This window comes from Trichechus manatus, unplaced genomic scaffold (assembly GCF_000243295.1).
Source record: "Trichechus manatus latirostris isolate Lorelei unplaced genomic scaffold, TriManLat1.0 scaffold00209, whole genome shotgun sequence".
In the NCBI taxonomy this organism is placed as follows: Eukaryota; Metazoa; Chordata; class Mammalia; order Sirenia; family Trichechidae; genus Trichechus; species Trichechus manatus.
The window spans coordinates 100,734-120,378 of record NW_004444145.1 but is presented as its reverse complement, the minus strand read 5'-3'; the positions used below and the strand labels follow the sequence as shown (position 1 = coordinate 120,378).

Below are 19,645 nucleotides of genomic sequence, written 5' to 3'. Positions count from 1 at the left end.
CTGGACTCAGTCCGGTGAAGGCCTTGGTAGCTGCTGGCACATGTTTTTTATAGATAAGGAACTGAGGCACAGAAAAGCTAGGTAACTTGCCCAACGTTATGCAGATGGTAAGTATTAGAGTTGGGATTGGAACTTAGGCAACTTGGAATATGACCTTGTCATATTGTTTCCAAGGGGATAGGTATCTGGGAACATTCATTGGAGAAGGAGATATATAACATGAGGTACCTAAAATCTTGCCAGCCTCACATGTATTTAATTTAAAAATGTTGTTTAATTGCACAAATACTGGGATTGATGAATTGATGAGAATGGGGAGAGAGAGATTCAGTGTTTCCTCTATTCACTGAATATGAAAATGTTCTGCATGATCAGATTATAGGTGGGGAGGGGATAAGAATCTGGAAACTCATTATAAAGTGATATGAAGACCATAGGTGTCTGGACAGGCACCTGGACTGGGCAGAAGTTATAAAAGTAAAACAAGAACTTTTTGAATTCAGAATACTTTTCCTCAAACCTGATCAGGCTCCTTCTCCTCTCTCTGTATGACTCATACCATCAATATTTGTTGAGGGCAGGGGAGTTAGTAATGGAAGAAAAATGAACTTTTTATGCTTTATGTGATTGGTGTTCTAGAAGAAGAGGGTTTCACCTGAGTTACCGTTATCTACAATCTGTTTGGAGTATCCTCTGGTCAACTCTGATCTTCTCTGGTGTACTTTCTACTGTCCACTTTCCACTCTGGCGTACTTTCTCGACTCCACACTGATCTTTATGCTCCCACCTGCTCATCTCACCTGCTAGAGACCACGCCAGTGTAGAGTCTGAATCCAGAATGTGAGAAGTGCCCATTACCAAAGCTCAACATAACTCATTGAGGCTCAAATTTCTTCCCAAGTATCTGAGTAACTGAGAACAAAGGCCCCATCATATGGATTCCTGGGTCAGGGAGCTCAGTCTCCAGCAGATAGAAAGTTGATGAGAAGATAGGAAGAGAAAATTGTATAAGAAAAGGGAAAGAAAGAGACCAGGAATGAGAGAGAGGAAAACTTCAGAGCAATCATAGAGGACATTACTGAGCTCCGGGCTTTTTATGACTCAGAAGGCTTCCTGTTGCTCCCATCTTTTCCTGGTGGGATGTCATCTGGGCAGGGAAGTCTTTATGCTCGTGGTAGTGAATAGTCCTGTAGCTCAATTATAAGAACATAAAGCAGTCTTTTTTTTTTTTTTTTTTCTGGTTGGAAGTCAGAGTGAGGGAGAAAACTGAGTACCTCAGAGTTAGATACTCATAAAGGCAGAAGCTTCAGGACATTCATCCTCTGAGCTGTGGCTTTGTCCTCTTTTTCTCTGCCATTAGCAACTGGGACTCTCAAGTACTCAACAAAAAGTGTAAGGAGCTTCTCTCTAATGTTTTTAAGCACAATCCACAGGCATTCTTTTATTTAATTTCTTCTCTGATTCTAAATACCATGCTAGGAGAATCTATGAATTTCAGAGAGGCGGGTATAGATTAGGCCATTAGTAACTGGCTGGCTGAAACTGGCAGCCCAGGAGACAGAGGAGCCAATGGTCTTCATTCCCTGATGCCACAGCCTGAAGCCCAACTTTAGACTCATTAACCAGACAAGCTGAATTGTATGAGAGTCTCAGGGGATTCCATTAAGTATAGTCATCTCCTGCTGTTGTAGTTTAACTGTTTATTAGAGCAGATTGAGAAAGCAAGCATTCAGTTAACTCTTCTCATGGCAGTGTACCTTCTCACAATGCACAATGAAGATGCAAGAAAGGAGATGAAATGAATTAACATTTGATCTACGCAATGGAAGACTTAATAATAAAAAGACAGTTGTGAACAATATAAAGATCCATAGCACAGCCAAGACCCTCTTCAAAGAAAGTTTAATGCATATGATCCAGCAGAGTACACTGGTATGCAGGAATATGGGCAATCATGCCTGGAGGCTTAGATTATGAGAACAGATTTGATGCTTTACAGGGTAGAGATCATTGCTGTACTGAATGCATCATAGATAAAATGATTCTATATGTTGGTTTAACATTTTATGCTGTTGAGTCCTTATACCATGGAGATTCCACCTTGGGGTGTTTGTATAAGAGCTAGTTCCTTAAAAAAATAAACTGGAACAGTGACTGAAATTGGCAAAAGTAATATTGATCAATATGGGGCTTATTACATCACAGCAATTAGTCTTAATGGAAAGACAGAGATATACTTGACACATTAATAATCTGTTTCTAAAACTTTGGATGAGAGTGTATTTATGTATTTAATTTAAAAAATTGTTTTATTTTATTTATTTTTTATCGTGCTTTAGATGAAGGTTTACAGAGCAAACTAGTTTCTCATTAAACAATTAATACACATATTGCTTTGTGACATTGGTTGCCAACCCCATGATATGTCAACACTCTCCCCTTCTTGATCTTGGGTTCCCCATTACCAGCTTTTGGTGACAGTGTATTTAAACCAATCCCAGCTCCGTTAGCATTTTGGGCCAGATTATTATTTGTTGAGAGGGCCAGTCTTGTATATTGTAGGGTGTTTGGCAGCATCCTTGGTCTCTACCCATTAGATGTCGGTAGCAATTCTAGGGGTGACAACAAAAATGTCTCCAGACTGCCAAAGTCTCTGAGGGGGTGGGAAGGGCTTGTAAAATTGCCCTTGGTTAATAACCACCAATTTACACCCATGATTTTGAGAAGTAATATGTTAAGAATATATGCAGAATTGGGAATGAATATGGTATATGTGAAACAGAATAAGCTGGAGAATGTTCCATGTGTGCTAGAAAAGAATGTATACTTTGCTACTATTGAGTAGAGTGTTCTTTTTATGTCTATGGGGTCTAGTTGATTGATTTTTGCCTTTAGATCTTCTGTACCTTTGTTGATGTTTTTCTAAATGTTCTCTCCTTTACTGAGAGTGATATGTTAAAGTCTCCTACTATTACTGTGGAAGTGTCAATGTCTCTTGTCAGTGCTGTTAGAGTTTTTATTAATGTATTTTGGAGCCCTCTCATTGGGTGCGTAGATATTTATTAAGGTTATGTCTTCTTGGTGGATTGTCCCTTTAATCATTATATAATGTCCTTCCTTGTCTTTTATGATTGATTTTTCATTAAAGTCTATTTTATCTGAGATTATTATTACCACTCCTGCTCTTTTTTGGTTGCTGTTTGCTCGATATATTTTTTTCCTTCCTTTGATTTTTAATATATTTGTGTTCTTGTGCCTAAGGTGTATCTCTTGTAGACAGCATATTGATGGGTTATGGTTTTTATCCATTCTGTTACTCTCTGTCTCTTTATGGGTGCATTTAAGCTGATTACATTCAGTGTGATTATCAATAGCTGTGAGTTTATTGCTGTCATTTTGTTATGCTTTTTTGTGGTGCTGACATTTTCCTTGCTTCTCTTACGTTCCTGTTCTGAGTTCCTTTTGTTTATGGAATTTCTTTTCATTTCTTTCATTATTATAGATTTTGTGTTTATTAAGTCTTTAATATTTTTCTTCTTTTTTATTTTGATGAGTAGGTTTGTTAACTATCTTTAAGGTTACGTTGAAATTTACATTTATCTTCCTAAGTTTAAACCAGTCACTTATTACTTGATATTGCCTTGATTTCCTCTTCATTTGAAAGTTCTATATCTACACTGTTTATTCCCCTTTTATTGTTTTTACGTTGCTGTCATTTACAGATTGATGTCTCTGGTTCCCTGTTTTAAATCTTTTAGTTTTGTTTTATTATTAAGAAGAGTTCTTTACCTAGGTTGGCATCTGGCTGATGCTGTCCTTTATCCTAGCCTCAGGTTGTTGTCTGATGTTGTTGGTTCTCTAACTGAAGAACTCCCTTGAATATTACTTGTAAGTTTTTGTTTGTTTGTTTTACAAATTCTCTTAATTTCTGTTTATCTGGAAATGTCCTAATTTTGACATCATATTTGAGAGAGAGTTTTTAGGATGTATTATTCTTGGTTGGCAGTTTTTTTCTTTCAAGGTTTTATATATGTCATCTCATTGCCTTCTTGCCTGCATAGTTTCTGCTGAGTAATCAGAGCTTAGTCTTATTGTTTCCCTTTTGTAAGGGATTTTTTTTTTTCTTGAACTGCTGTCAGGATTCTTTGTCTTTGGTTTTGGAAAGTGTGATTATGATATATCTTGGTGACTTTCTTTTGGGGTCTACCCTATATGGAGTTCACTGAGCTTCTTGGATGGTCAGCTTTTCATCTTTAATGATATTAGTGAAGCTTTCTGCCAGCAAATCTTCAACAATCCTCTCTGTGTTTTCCATTTTCTCTCCCTGTTCTGGAATTCTGATCACATGTAAATTTTTGTTCTTGATTGTGTCCCACATAATTCTTAGGTTTTCTTCATTCTTTTCTTCAATTTTTACTCAAAGTGGCTTCCATGCATTTGTCTTCAGTCTCGTTAATTCTATCTTCCATTGTTTCAAATGCTCGTAAAAACTTCTATTGAATTTTCCATTTCTGAAATTTTGTTGTTTATCTTTCAGATCTCTAGTTGCTATTTTTGTATGGCTTCTAATTGTCTGTTTATTTTGACATTTTGTTCTTGTATTATTTTCCTGAATTTTTCTATTGCTTTATCTGTGTTTTCCTTGATTTTGTCTGTGTTTTCATTGGTTTTGTCTGTGTTTTCAATGATTTTATCAATTTTTTCATGGTTTTGTTTGTGTTTTCCTTGAACTCTTTCCTAATATCTTGGAGAGCCCTAAATATTAGTCTCCTTAGCTATTTTAAAAACTATTTTTGGGATTTTCAAAATACGTATTATATGGCACACCATGAACAATGACTGGCAGTATGAAAGCCACTGGTAGTTTTGCATGTATAAAAATAGCTCACCAAACCATGTTAAGTGTTACATTACTACTGGAAAACATTTACTGACATCAAGGAAGTCATAGAAAGGGATATTTGATAACTATTAGAAAGAAAATAATTACAGTCAGAATATGGACACCCTTCAATTGAAGAGAGAATTTTTTTTAGAAGGACTCTGGTTAGAACAATTAAGTGAGTGAAATCTTCATCAGTCTTCAAAATTATTTTTCTGAAATACAAGATTTAAACTGTATTTAAAGACAAATAATTAGCATCAAAATTCTTATTGATTTTTTTAAATTAAAGGCTTGTGATTGGCAGAAATTAGAGAGTTACCTCTTTGTTATTTTGTGGCTTGAAGTGAATATTTTCTGATTCACTCTGTGAGTACTTAGTGGCCCAGTGGTTAACACCAGAAGGTCAGCAGTTCAAATCCACCAGGCGCTCCTTGGAAATCCTATGGGGCATTTCTACTCTGTCCTATAGGGTCACTATGAGTCAGAATTGACTCAACGGCAACAGATTTGGTTTTGGTTTTCTGTGAGCACCTTAATTTGCCCATATGTAAGTCTTCAAAGTGATTGATATAGGTATCAGGTGACCAACAGTGGCTAACACAGTGGAGAGCTACAGTAAGATAAGTAATTAAAGTGTTAATTGGGTAAAATAGCATGTTTTTATAACTAGTGGATTTACGACTAATTATTTGTTATTGATCCTAGAAGGGTGGAGGGAGGAACAAGATTGCAATAGATTCATGACTGAGTTGCTGATGAAATAGAGCCAATAGTGAGAAATGTGCTTTTAAATATTTGGATGAAAATGAGACAGAATAATTGTGTAGTAATGGTAAAAGGCAAATTGTATGGTAACAATGTGCTAGGCTTTACTTTAATATGAATAAACTAATTTAATCAGTATATTACCCTAGAAGTAGATTTCACTATGGTTCACATTTTCAAGCTGAGGAAAGAGAGGCACAGAAATATTAAATAACTTCTAAAAGTACAAACAGATGGTACAATTACATAATCTTCTGAGCACCTCTGTAAAAACTAAAAACCAAGACCTTTGCTTTCAAGTCATATCTGACTCTTGGCAACCCCATGTGTATCAGAGTAGAACTGCTCTATAGGGTTTTCTTGGCTGTAAACTTTATGGAAGCAGATTGTCATGGCTTTTTTGCATGGCACCACTGGGTAGGTTTGAATCACCAACCTTTAGGTTAGCAGTTGATCCTAAACCATTTATGGCACCCAATCTCTTGAGGCTATGGTAATGCTTAAATGAGATAGTGGTAATACTTAAATGAGATAATGTATGCAGTAGATGAAGTATTGAGATAGTGTATGCAGTAGAACAAAAGTAAATCCAAGCTCAGGGTTGAGTCATATTAGCCTGATTTTGAATTCTCACAACTCTTTAGTTGTGTGACCTGAGGCAAAATACTTCTTTAAACTTTATTTTCCACTTCTTTGAAATGACAATAATAATAATACCTATCTGTCATGGATTGAATTATGTCCCCCCAAAAATGTGTGTATCAATTTGGCTGGGCCATGATTCCTGTATTGCATGATTTTCCTATATATTGTAAATCTTGCCTCTATGATGTTAATGAGGGAGGATGGGTGGCAATTGTGTTAGTAAGGTAGGACTCACTCTACAAGATGGGATTGTGTCCTGAGGCAATCTCTTGAGATATAAAAGAGAGAAAAGAGTAGAGAGACAGGGGGACCTCATACCACCAAGAAAGCAGTGCCAGGAGCAGAGTGTGTCCTTTGGACCTGGGGTCACTGCGCAGAGAAGCTCCTAGTCTGGGTAAACATTGATTAGAAGGCTGACAGAGAGAGAAAGACTTTCCCTGGAGCTGACATCCTGAATTTGGACTTTTAGCCTACTTTACTGTGAAGAAATAAATTTCTCTTTGTTAAAGCCATCCACTTGTGGTATTTCTGTTGTGGCAGCACTAGATGACTAAGACACTATCTAACAAGGTAAGCTGACAACGGGGTCTTCATATTATGCCAGTTACTCCTATAAATAGTAAATAAATTACTCCTTTTTCTGCTAGAGTAAGACCTGACTTTATGCTCTATTTCTGGTTTTCTTTGTAATCAGAATCAGGTAGCTTATCAAAATTTTATCCTGTCTCTTAAACATGCCCTATTCCTCTTCAAGCACATGTAAAACTTGTCCATTTGGCATGATGGGAATGGTTTCCTTCTCAGTGCTTTAAATTTTCTATAATTTATGATTTGAACCTAAGATAAAAAATTATTTTTAAGTTGATGGTGTTTCTACCTGAGTTTCTAACATTCTGACAGTAATGCATAATTCATATGTATATCTACTCATGTATGTATATGAGTAAGTTTATATATATTTACATATATTAATGAATCCTGGTCACTTTCTCTTTCCTAATATTCTGTGTGAAGAGTATTGATTGTTCAAACTACCCTGTCTTAGGCTGAGTTCTCTAGAGAAGCAAAACCAGGAAAGTGTATAAATATATATATATAGAGAGAGATTTATATTCAGGAAGTAGCTCACATGGTTGTAGAGGCTGGAATGTCCCAAGTCCATGGGTCAGGCTGGAGGCTTCTCCTGATTCACGTAGCCTCAGGGGCTGGTGAACCCAGGATTGGTAAGTCAGACTGCAGGGCTCCGGCTTACAGGCTGCAGAGACTGATGAATCCCAAGACTGGCAGGCCAGACAGTAGGTAAGCTGCTAGCTCAAGTCCCAAGAACCAGAGGACAGACGAACAGGAGCCAGCTGCAGGATCCAGAGTGAGCAAAAGCCCACAAGACTTGCCAGAAATTCCACCCACATAGGATGAAGGCCACACCTCCAAGGAAACTCTCTTTCAACTTATTAGCTACTCACAGCAGTTCCCACCATGGAGGTGATGACATTATGTCAAAAATTTCATCATGGGGGGGATCAGATCATTATATGACTGACAAACTATTGAGAATCAAGGCCTAGCCAAGTTGGCATACAACCTTAACAATCATGTACCCAGACTGCTCATTTGCTATGTATCTTAAATATTACATGTATATTTGAAACTGAACTAATAACTTTCCTCAAATCTCAATCTTCTCTCTGTTTTCACACTTTCAGTCACTACCATCCTTACAGTTGCTCAGGGGGAGAAACCGTAGTGTCTTTACTAAGAATTTCTCTCTCCTCACAAAAGCCATTAAAAAGCCATCAGTTTGAGTTCCAAAAGAATATCTTACATCTGTTCACTCATATCTCTACAGTAAATCCCATGGTCAAAATCACCAGAATCTTCCTCCTGTTTGTGTCTTTGGATCTAAAACAAGTCTCATGAAGGCAGCATATAGTTAGGTCATGTTTATTTCTTCCATTCTGACAATCTCTGACTTTAATTGTAGAGCTTGGTCTATATGCGTTTAAAGTAATTACTAGTAAGGATGGACTTACTTCGCCATTTTGCTATTTGTTTTCTAAATGTCATATCTTTTTTGGTCCTCAGTGTCTTCATTACTGCCTTCTTTTGTGTGTAACTGATATTTTCTCATGTACCATTTTGATTCCTTTCTCTTTCTTTTTATGTATATTTTTTAGTGTTTTTCTTAGTGGTTACTCTGCATATTACAATTAACATCGAAACTTTATGTAACAGTCAAATTTGAATTATTACCAGCTTAGTTTCAATTGGTATATGAAAATGCTGCTCCTTTACAACTCTGTTCCCCTCTTTAGTTAATACCACAAATTACATTTTTATATATTTTGTGTTCATGAACATATATTTACAATTATTGTTTTATGCATATTTCTTTTCAATCATATAGGGAGAGAAAGAGGAGTTAAAAACCAAAAATGCTGTAATATTAACTTTTATATTTACCTATAAAACTACCTTGACCATTGTTTTTTATTTCTTCATATGGCTTCAAGTTAGTAATTAGTGTCCTTCATGTCAGCCTGAAAGACTCTCTTTCAGCATTTATGATAGAGCAGGTCTACTACGGGTGAACTTCTCTTTTTTATTTGTTTATCTGGGAATAAATTTTTCCTTCCTTTTGAAGGATGATTTTGCTGGATATAAAATTCTTGGTTGACAGCTATTTTTCTTACAGCATTTTAAATATGTTATCCTACTGCCTACTGACCTCCATGGTATATGAAGAAAAATCAACTGTTAATGTTATTAAGGATCCTTTTTATGTGACTAGTCATTTCTCTCTTGCTGCTTTCAAGATTCTTTGTCTTTTGACAAGTTGATTATAATGTGTCTCAGAGTGAATCTCTTTAATTTTACTCTGGTTAGTGTTTGCTGAGCTTCTTTAATGTTTAGATTCATGTGTTTCATCAAATTTGGGAAGTTTTCAGCCATTATTTATTCAAATATTCTTTTTATCCCTTTCTCTCTTTGTCCTTTCTCTCTCTAGGATTCCTGTTGGGTGCGTATTGGTATTCTTGATGATTTCAAACAGGTCTCCTAGGCTCTGTTCGTTTGTCTTCATGCTGTCTTTTCTCCCTTTTTTAGCTCCTCAGACTGAATAATCTCTACATGTTCAAATCTGTTGTTGAATCCCTCTAGTGCATTTTTCATTTCGGTTATAGTAATTTTCAGCTCCAGAATTTCTGCTTGGTTTCTGTTTATAATTTCTATTCCTTTATTGATTTTATCTGTTTTCTCATACATTGTCCTCCTAATTTCCTTTAGTTCTTTGTCCATGTTTTCTTTTAGCTCTTTGAGCATATTTAAGACAGTTGATATGAAGTCTTTGCCTCGTAATTCCAATGCCTAGGCTTTTTCATGGACAGTTTGTATTTTTTTTTTTTTCCTGTCTGTCATGGATTGAATTTTATCCCCCCAAAATATGTGTATCAATTTGGCTAGGTCTTGATTCCCAGTACTGTGATTATCCACCATTTTGTCATCTGATGTTATTTTCCTATGTGTTGTAAATCCTACCTCTATGATGTTAATGAGGTGGGATAAGGTGACAGGTATGTTAATGAGGCAGAACTCAATCCATAAGATTTGACCGTCTTTAGCCAATCTCTTTTGAGATATAAAAGAGAGAAGTGAGCAGAGAGACAGGGGGATCTCATACCACCAAGAAAGCAGCATCGAGAACAGAGCACTTCCTTTGCATCTGGAGTTCCTGCGCAGAGAAGTTCCTAGTGCAGAGGAAGATTAATGACAAAGACCTTCCTCCAGAGCCAACAGAGAAGGCCTTCCCCCGGGAGCTGATGCCCTGAATTTGGACTTCTAGCCTACTAGACTGTGAGAGAATAAACTTTTGTTTGTTAAAGCCATCCACTAGTGGTATTTCTGTTACAGCACCACTAGATGACTAAGACAATGTGAATGGGCTGTACTTTCTTATTTCTTTTCATGCCTTGTAATTTTTTGTTGAAAATTAGTCATTTTGAGTATTACAGTGTGGAAACTTTGGAAATCAGATTCTATCTCTGCCTGGGATTTGTTGTTGTTGCTTGTTATGTATTGCTGTTATTTATTTGTTTAGTGACTTTCTAACATATTTTGGTAAACTGTATATTATTTGTCATGTCTGACCACTGAAGTCTGTGTTCTGTTAACTTAGTGATCATATAGTGTTTTGATAGAGATTTTTTAAAACACATGGACCTAAAAAAGAAAAAAAAAAATACTCTCCCAGTCATTGCAGGTTGGCTCTGTGTTGGAGCACTCCTTCAATACTTAGCAAGGCTGTTTACAACTCTGTCTTAGCCTTCAATTTCTGCTTGTGCAGAGCCTAGCAGTAGGCCAGAGGTAAAAGCTTAGGGTGTTCCCAGGCTTATTCTGAATATGCATCCACCCCTGGGCATATGTATGGCTTTGTGCATTCCTCATCATATGTGGGATCTTTTAAAGCCCTTATTCCCCAACATATCTCTTTTCCAAACTTCTTCTTTCCCAGGCTTTTTGGTCTTTCTATTACTTGTTTTTACTGTTATCCTTTGCCTGCAGGCTGCTGCAACCGATAATTTTGTTTTTGAATGCTTTCAGGCCCCAGAAACCACCCCAGTCCTGGAAATTGTTTGAACAAAGCAAAACAAAGCCAAGTTTATACGGGTCAAAACATGCAATCACAATTTTTTGAGGTCCATGCTGCTATAGCTCTAGCAACCTCCACTAGGATTGCAGGCTGCTATCATTACAGCTAGTGCATATCTACAGAGTAGGGGATGTTAGGCAGGCAATTTAAATGCCACAGCCCTCTCTTACCTCCATGCAGAAGCTTCTTCATTAAGCTTTCTCTTAGTTGCTGTTTTTTTTCTAGAAAATTTACAAAATTTGATTCTGAAAAAAACTTTCCAGTTGTTTCTTACTTCCTCATTTTTGCTGACATCATTCTCAGAGTTGTCTTTTTAAAAATGCAAATCAGATCATAACATCCTACTGCTTATGAGGCTAAAATGTTCACCTTTTATTTAAAATAAAATACCAAATGAAGATGGCTACATAATTTGGGGGCCCAGTGCAAAATGAAATGTGGTAACCTTGTTCAAAAAGCAGGGAGAAGTACTGTTAATAGTACTAAAATATAAAGCTTTTTCCTTTTTATAAAAATTTTAAAATATAATATTTAAAAAATATATAAAGCATTCTCCTTTTTCTCTCAACTTTTCCTGGTAGTTTTTATTTGGCTATTTAATGTCATTTTAAGTAAAGAAATATTAAAATTTTACATTATTAGCATGGATTTTACTATTTTTCTTTATATTTTGTAATGCCAGTTTTAGATGCAAATATAAGAATATTTATCTCATATGCATAACCACTGAAATTACTTAATTAATATTCCATAGCTTATATATACATATGTAAGAAGCCCTGGTGGCACAGTGGTTAAAACAATCCACTGCTAACTGAAAAGTCAGCGGTTCGAAATCACCAGCCACTCTGCAGGACATAGATGTAGTAGCCTGCTTTTGTAGAGATTTACAGCCTTGGAAACTCTATTGTGTCGCTATGAGTTGGAATTGACTGGATGGTAGTGGGTCGGGTGATATGCATATGTAGGAGCCCTGGAGGTGCAGTGATTAAGAGCTAGGCTGCTAACCAAAAGTTTGGCAGTTTGAATACACCAGCTGCTCCTTGGAAACCCTATAGGGCAGTTCTACTCTGTCCTACAGGGTTGCTATGAGTTGGAATCGACTCAATGGCAATGGGTTTGGTTTTTGGTGGTTTTATATGTGTACGTATTTCATTCTTACTAGATCAGTGGAAACACTGAATGAAAGCAACTTGATTATTTTTGTTTCACTTCTTGATATATGCACATTTGACCAACATTTTCTATCTTCATCTTACTGATGAATAAGAAAGGACCAAAAAGAAAAGTAACTATGGGTTTCTATATCTTTCTCTTTTATTTAATGTCATTTTTAGCATATGTGGTTGGATAATAGAGGGAATAACATGAATAAGAAAAGATGTTAGAGTTCCTTCATCATTTGTGTTTCTCAGAACATCACTGCCTTCTTTTTGTGTTCAAGCAAGTTATGGTTTGAATGAAAAGCATGGCCTCTTGGGGTTGTTATCACTCCCACTTAGTTATACATCTCACTCAGTTATTGTACTTTCTTTGCATCTTTCTGAACTCCCGTGGTTCTACTCAAATTTGGTTCTACTCAAATTCTGTGCTCGTGGAGCATGCTGAACACTACATGCATATTTTCATCAAGGAATAGCTGCATACATATTGTGCACATCTTTCCTGCTCATGTGCATGCTCCATTGTTACATCGGGCTTCACTTACAAAACTCAAGTTCAAAGAAATTATTAAGAATTTCTAGACAGTGATTACTATTTTTTCTATTTGTCTTGTCAGTTATGTTTCTTAACATATTATTTCTTGGATTCTATGGATTATTTTTTGTCATTCCAGTTTTCTCCTTTGTTAATATAGATGTTTAACAGTGTCTTTCTCTTATGATAGTGGCCACCCTGGAAACTACAATACAGATCCTTGGCTTATCAAAGTCTAATATTATAATTTTACCTTCCTTTTGTCAAAGCAAAGGTCTTAGAACACTTTGAATTTAATGAACTCCTTTTAACTCAAATGCTAGTTTTGTCACTAATTTTAATTATATTTATATATGGATATGGTATATAAAACGCTACAAAACATTACTATTGTTATTTTTACAGCCAACATTTCTTTAGATTTACCCACATGTGTACAACTTTCTTTGATCTTCATTCCTTCCTGTATTTCAGGAATTATCTCTGAGGTTTTTAAACTTCTGCCTTGTCATGGAATGAATAGGGTCCCCACAAAATACGTGTCAACTTGGCTAGGCCATGATTCCCAATATTACGTGATTGTCCTCCTTTTTGTGATCTGATGTAATTTTCCTATGTGTTGTAAATCCTAATCTCTGCCTGTGGTTAATGAGGCAAGATTAGTTTATGTTATAGAGGATTAGGGTGGGATGCAACACCCTTACTTAGGTCACAGCCCTGATCCAATGTAAGGGAAGTTTCCCTGGGAAGTGGCTTGCATCAACATTTATCTTACAAGAGATAAAAGGAGAGAGAAGCAAGCAGAGAGATAGGGACCTCATTGCCACCAAGCAAGAAGAGCCAGGAGTGGAGCATGTCCTTTGGACCATGGTCTCAGTGCTGAGAAGCTCCTAGACTAGTGGAAGATTGGTGACAAGGACCTTCCCCCAGAGCCAATAGAGAGAGAGAAAGCCTTCCCCCGGAGCTGATGCCCTGCATTTGGACTTCTAGCATCCTAAACTGTGAGAGAATAAATTTCTGTTTGTTGAAGACATCCACTTGTGATATTTCTATTATACAAGCACTAGATAACTAAGACATGCCTGTAGAACACACTTTAGAATTTTTGTTGATGCAGGTCTGCTGGTGGCAAACCTTATCTTTTATATTTGTCTGAAATGTCTTTAATTCTCCTGTATGTATGAAAATTATTGTCATTGAGTTTAGAATTTAAAGGAGGGAAAGAACAAAAAAAAAAAAAAAGAAAGAAAGAAGGAACAAATTGATCTAAATTTTTTTTGAACAATTGCATGATAGCTAAAATAGGTCAGTATTAGAAACATTTAATTGTCAGGGAGTTATTAAATATACAATGGACTATGTGCCTAATGGAGTATAATAAAAAACCCATTGCCGTTGAGTTGACTTCAATTCACAGTGACCCTACAGGACAGAGTAGAACTGCTTTATAGGGTTTCCAAGGCTATAATCTTTATGAAAGCAGATTGTCACAATTTTCTCCCATGGAGTGGCTGGTGGGTTTGAACTGCTGACTTTTTGGTTAGCACCCGAGCATTTAACCACTGTGCTATGAGGACTCCTACATGGAATATAACAGGATTTGGAAACTATGTTTTGAGACATGGAAAATATTATGATAAGTTAAAGTGCTTCATAGAATGTTGCATAGAAGACATAATTACATGTAATAATCCATACCAAAGATCTTTCCAATAGAAAAAAATTGGAATGAAACGAAGCGTTAGCTGTCTTTTTTATTGAGAAGTGCAATCATGTTTTTGCATTTTTCCAAGTTTTGAAGTAAAAAAAAATCTAGTGATCAGACAAAAGATTTGTGTTACTTATTACTGTGCAGAAATAAACAAAGTTTTTAAAATTTAAAGTAGTAAAAAAGGAAGCACAATGAAAGTTAAAATTCTTTGCAGTATCTAACAACTGAGCAGGTATTAACTTGCATTACAAATCCTCGTAGTATAAAATATATGCAAATGGGAAAATAACAAAAATAAGACAAGAATCCTCAAAATGGGTAACTTTGGTGTATCGCGTTTTAACTATTGAATATTTGATGAACGCTTCTTAAAATAATACCATTAAAGCGAAAGGGAAATTGGCTGAAAAGCAATGAGATTCTGAAAATAGGCAAAATAGGAAAGCAGGCATGCAATAAGGCAAAACTGTGGGGAAGGCCCGGAATATGTCTATCTTATATGAAATTCTGAAATTAGGTAACTGCAGATTTTCAATGAATGTTTCACTAGATTATTAAATAAAATTGCCTTAAGCAAATCTCCTTTAGGAAAAAGCATTTAGGTGAATTTGGAGCATCTCCCAAATGTGGAAGATATCTGCAGAAGGCAGTGTCTTGTGGGAACAGAGACATTATGAGCTGGTAGGGGTACAAGGGAATGAGCAGGCCCCCAAAGTGGGTCTATTTCTCAAGGATGCTTGGAAATTTCTGAGGACCCCAGAATTTGAAGGAAATACCACTGGTCCCCTACAGTTCTATATATACACATATATATATTTTTGCCTCAGTTAAAGGAATTGCCTCCACCTTCCCTTAACTCGTCTCTGCATCCACTGAGGTAGCCAGCACATTTATAGACCTGGGTTTTTAATTCCTGTCCTCCAATTCCTGTCACTCTTGTGACCCTTACAGAATTCTTCTCCTTTCTTAATTTCCCCTTACTATCATTCTTCTTTCTATCCCTTCTTATCATTCCAGGTCTTATCTTTTCCAATCTCCCTTTCTTGACCAAGGAGGGTCATGTTGACATGATTATCTGCTATACTAGTTGTTTTTTGTACTTGGCTTTATACACCTCGGACTAGACAGCTACGGAGGTCATTTCCCAGATTCCCTTGCTGGATGGCTTTGGTTAGGCACAGCCAGTGGGAAACATGGTGAAGAAAAGAAAAGCAGCTAATCTGGTTCTGGCATAGGGAAGGCAGTGTCTCTTTAGCAGTCCATACATCAGTTATAATTTTCCTTCTTGATTACCTACAAGCTGGCCTCACCACCTCCTCGTCAGCCCTAACAGTGGTGTCCCCAGTGGCCCAGAAGGGCTCCTGGTTTCCCTCCAATTGCAAGTACCAAGAGAGGCAGAGTGTATGGAAAGTTCCTGTGAGTCTGGTCTTTGCCCTAACAGGATGCCTCTCTCTCCCAGACATTCTTAGCTCCTTCTACCTTTTCTCCAGGCACTTCTTTGGTCCAAGCTCATCCCAGCCCTACTCCCAACCCCTGACTCTCAAGTCAACGTCTCTTTATTATCAGAGGCCTTGGCTCTTTTATCTCTAGCAAAGCTTGCCACTAAGTCTCAGGCCACTGTGAATCCAAATAAGAATTCAGGTCATAGACAATTTTCTTAGTGTTAAACCTAATGGAAATACTTCACAAATAAAAGGAGAATAAGTCTGTAGTCAAATCTCCTGGACTGAGATAGTTATCTTGCCCGTTGCTCTGTTCCTGAACAAATTAAATATGAGCCAAAGCAAGTAAATAGCTCTTGGCTCTTTCATGAGCATTTTCAAAGTAAAAAGGCTCTTACAATGTGTTTTGTCGTATCTGATATGAGCAAAGAAAATTTTCCTTAATTAATGTTTATTCTTCAACTATTCTGATGCAATTCTGTCCCTTTACCCGTTCATCCTCTGCCTGTTCTCTGCTATCTGAGTTACTGTAAAACCTTTTTGCAACATTCTTTTCAGAGCTGCTTTTATTTCCTTGTTCTTCAGGCTATAGACAAGGGGATTCACTAGGGGAGTTACTACACTGTACTGCGTGGAAAAAACAAATTCCAATGAGGAACTCAAGGTTGGCATGAGATAGCAAAGAAAAGCAGATCCATAGAAGAAGCTCACTGCAATGAGGTGAGAGGAGCAGGTGGAGAAGGCCTTGCTTCTGCCTATGGTGGAACTGATGCTCAGGATGGTGGAGATAATGCGGGCATAAGAGAAGAAGATCAAGAGTAGAGTTCCAAGGGCATGCAGGATGGCAGAGCAGATCATGACTGCAAAGTTCGTGGAGACATCGGAACAGGACAGAGAGAATAGAGAGGGCAGCTCACAGCTGAAGTGAGGCATGACATGAGCCTTACAGAAGTCTAAATTCCAAGCCAGGAGAATGTTGATGAGAGCATCCAGAGAGCCCAATCCCCATGAGGCCCACACCAGACCCCCACACAACTGTTTACTCATGATCTTTCTATAGATTAGAGGGTGGCAGATGGCAACATAACGATCATAGGCCATCACTGAGAGCAGACAGGCTTCAGTCCCTCCAGTGGCAAACACAAAGAAAACCTGAGTGAGACAGCGCTCTACTGAGATTGATATCCTCTGAGATAGGAGGTTCTCCAGTATCTTGGGCACAGTGACTGAAGATAAACAAAAATCTATGAAAGAGAGGTGACTTAGGAAGAAGTACATGGGTGAGAGGAGATGAGAATCAACTTTGATCACCAGTGGCATCATCAGGTTCCCCTTCATGGTCATGAGGTAAATCGCCAGGAAGAGCACGAAGAGTAGAACTTGGATGTGGGGGTCAGCAGATAGTCCAGGGAGGATGAACTCAGTGATGATGCTGTTGTTTCCTAAGGTCATTATAGAAGCTGCTTCTCTGGAATAAATACTGAAAGAAGAGTGGAATATTCACGTAACCTCACGCTATCTCAGAGTTTTGATCTAATTCTGTGTTTACATATCTCCCTCTTCAGCTGCCCACCTTTTTTATGGGTTTCTCATTTACTCTGCTTCCCTCCCCAGAATACCTTCACTCACCCAATTGCTCACTGCACAACTCCTGAACCATGTGGCTCTTTCCTCTTGTGGCTCCTCTATCACAAACGACTCTGGAGAAAATTATAAAACTCTTCAGATGAGTCCATGACTAATTGGTTCCATCTCCTTGAACTGGCCTTTGCTTCTATCCTGCAACTCTTCTGGTCAACTTTGTATCCCGTATGCTTCCTGGAAAAGCGTTTCTAATCATCTTTGTTTTCCTCAGTCACACATACCACTCAAAAACTTGCAATGATTCAATATTACTTAATGATAACATGATTATTTATTATATTCAAACTCTTTATGTGCCTCTGTTTGGAAATTTGAAATGTGTGTGTGTGTGTGTACGTGTGTGTGATGGAGAGTGGGGATAAGGCTTGATAAATCTAAATTATAATAGAAAAAACCTGAGGCTCCAAATGGATAAAACTTGTTCATTTCTCCAATTTGAACAACACACATGTATATCCAGAGGCAGAATATCCAATAAGCAAGGTAAGCATGGTGCTTACCTTGCTTACCAGATCATCTGTAGTGAAATTGTTCCCTACAGATTAGTAAGTAAGCACAAGTAACCCTGTGTTTACCTTGTTTACTGAGTCATCTGCCCCTGTCAGAGGTTGTAAATTAAAAAGAGGCTTTGATTCTGTAGGAAGATGCTGTGGGGTTGGGAGAGAGAGAGATGCCAGCCATATTTAGAAGTAGCATCTTTGATGTAGTGAAAAAATGTGAAATTATTCACTACAGATGATCTGGTAAGCAAAGTAAGCACCATGCTTATCTTGCCTATCGGCTAACCTGCCCCTCTGTATATCTACTCTATATGAGCCTAAGGCAAGAGTTTATTCTACTCTTGTACAGAGTGACTTCCACAGTTCCCACTGAATGAAGATGAACGACCCTGGTTGGCATTTCAGGTTTAACCAATCTTTATAGTAACATCTCCACCTGCAGAGATCCTGACTTACTTATGTGGGTCCTGGTGATAGTTTAGAAAGTTTCCCAGGTGATTTTAATGTGCTTTCAGGCCAGAAAATCAGTGCTTTAGATGCACCACTTGTTCAGGCCAGATTTACCCTTGATGCCGTAAGTACTTTCCGTTACTATGCTTTGACATCAGCTTATACTCTGCTGAAATTTTCTGCCTCTCAAATCCTGACCCAAATCTTATTTACTCTTCAATCCACACCTCAATTTCTACCTCTTCCATTATGTCTATCTTGATTACCTCCTTCTCTGCCTCACAGGTATGGAAAATAATGACATCTATCATTTCTTTGGTGTCAAGTATGTTCTAGGTATTAGTAAACATTTAGCTTTGTACCTCTTTGAAGGTTATAACAAAACTCTGAAGGTATCATTATCGCGACTTTTAGAATGAGAAAACTTAAGCTGAAAGTACAGCAGTAATTTGCTGGTGTTGACAGAGTAAATGGGTGGATAAACCTTATATCCATCCTAGGTCTACGTAGCTACAATATCTCTCTCTCTCTCTCTTTTTTTTTTTTTTTTAATAACAACCTAACTAGCTGACATAAGCTTGTCAAATTTTCTCCATTGTATGTTGTATTCAGTACTTACCCTCTAAACTCTTTTGTGCCTTCACTTGCATATCTATCTTGCTATGGCTGTTAGCAGCATGTGTGAGTTGTATTTCTTTTTCTCTAATCAAGTTATCAGCTCCTGGGAGATAAGAGATTGGGATCCAATCATCTATATTACCTTAGCTTCCTGAACAGATATCAGAATGAGAGGTACATGATGGTCCCAATCAATATTTGTTAAATGTAGAAAGAGTAAAAGGATGAAGCAAATAGGACACATTGCGTATGCTTCTTCTTGAGGAGTATTCCAAACTTGAATTCAGAAATAACCAAAGCTTGGAGGAGACTGGGAAGTGGTAGAGAAAGATGAGGAAATGTGGGGTCAGGGCTCATTTTATAGTAGCTGTGAAGGGTTGGCAGAAGACTTACCTTCTGCTGTACTAACCAGAACCTAAAGATTCCTTTTGCTCAGGGAGCAGCTCACACCTACTAGTTCATTTTTGTCCACACAGAGAGGGTTGTTTAAACCATAAACACTTATCCATCTATCCACTTTATTATTTATTTATTTATCCATTAATTTTGCAATCTCTCTTTCATTTATCCACTCCTTTCTCCCTCCTGTCTGTCAATTCAGTCATCTATCCATCTATGTATCTCTTTGTTCATTCATTCATT

At 37.3% G+C, this 19,645-nt stretch overlaps 1 protein-coding gene across 1 annotated transcript; it reads right to left on the bottom strand.

Moving 5' to 3' along the window:
- Positions 1–16,261: 16,261 nt before the first annotated feature.
- Positions 16,262–17,243, bottom strand: LOC101353355 (olfactory receptor 8S1-like). Its single transcript, XM_004388374.2, has one exon. The coding sequence runs from the start codon at positions 17,241–17,243 to the stop codon at positions 16,278–16,280; it is 966 nt and encodes a 321-aa protein (XP_004388431.1). The 3' UTR covers positions 16,262–16,277.
- Between the last annotated feature and the right edge of the window lie 2,402 nt (positions 17,244–19,645).

What these genes read in the sequence shown, in the direction of transcription:
- LOC101353355 (XM_004388374.2), bottom strand. Translation starts at nt 17,243, where the DNA reads ATGACCTTAGGAAACAACAGCATCATCACTGAGTTCATCCTCCCTGGA.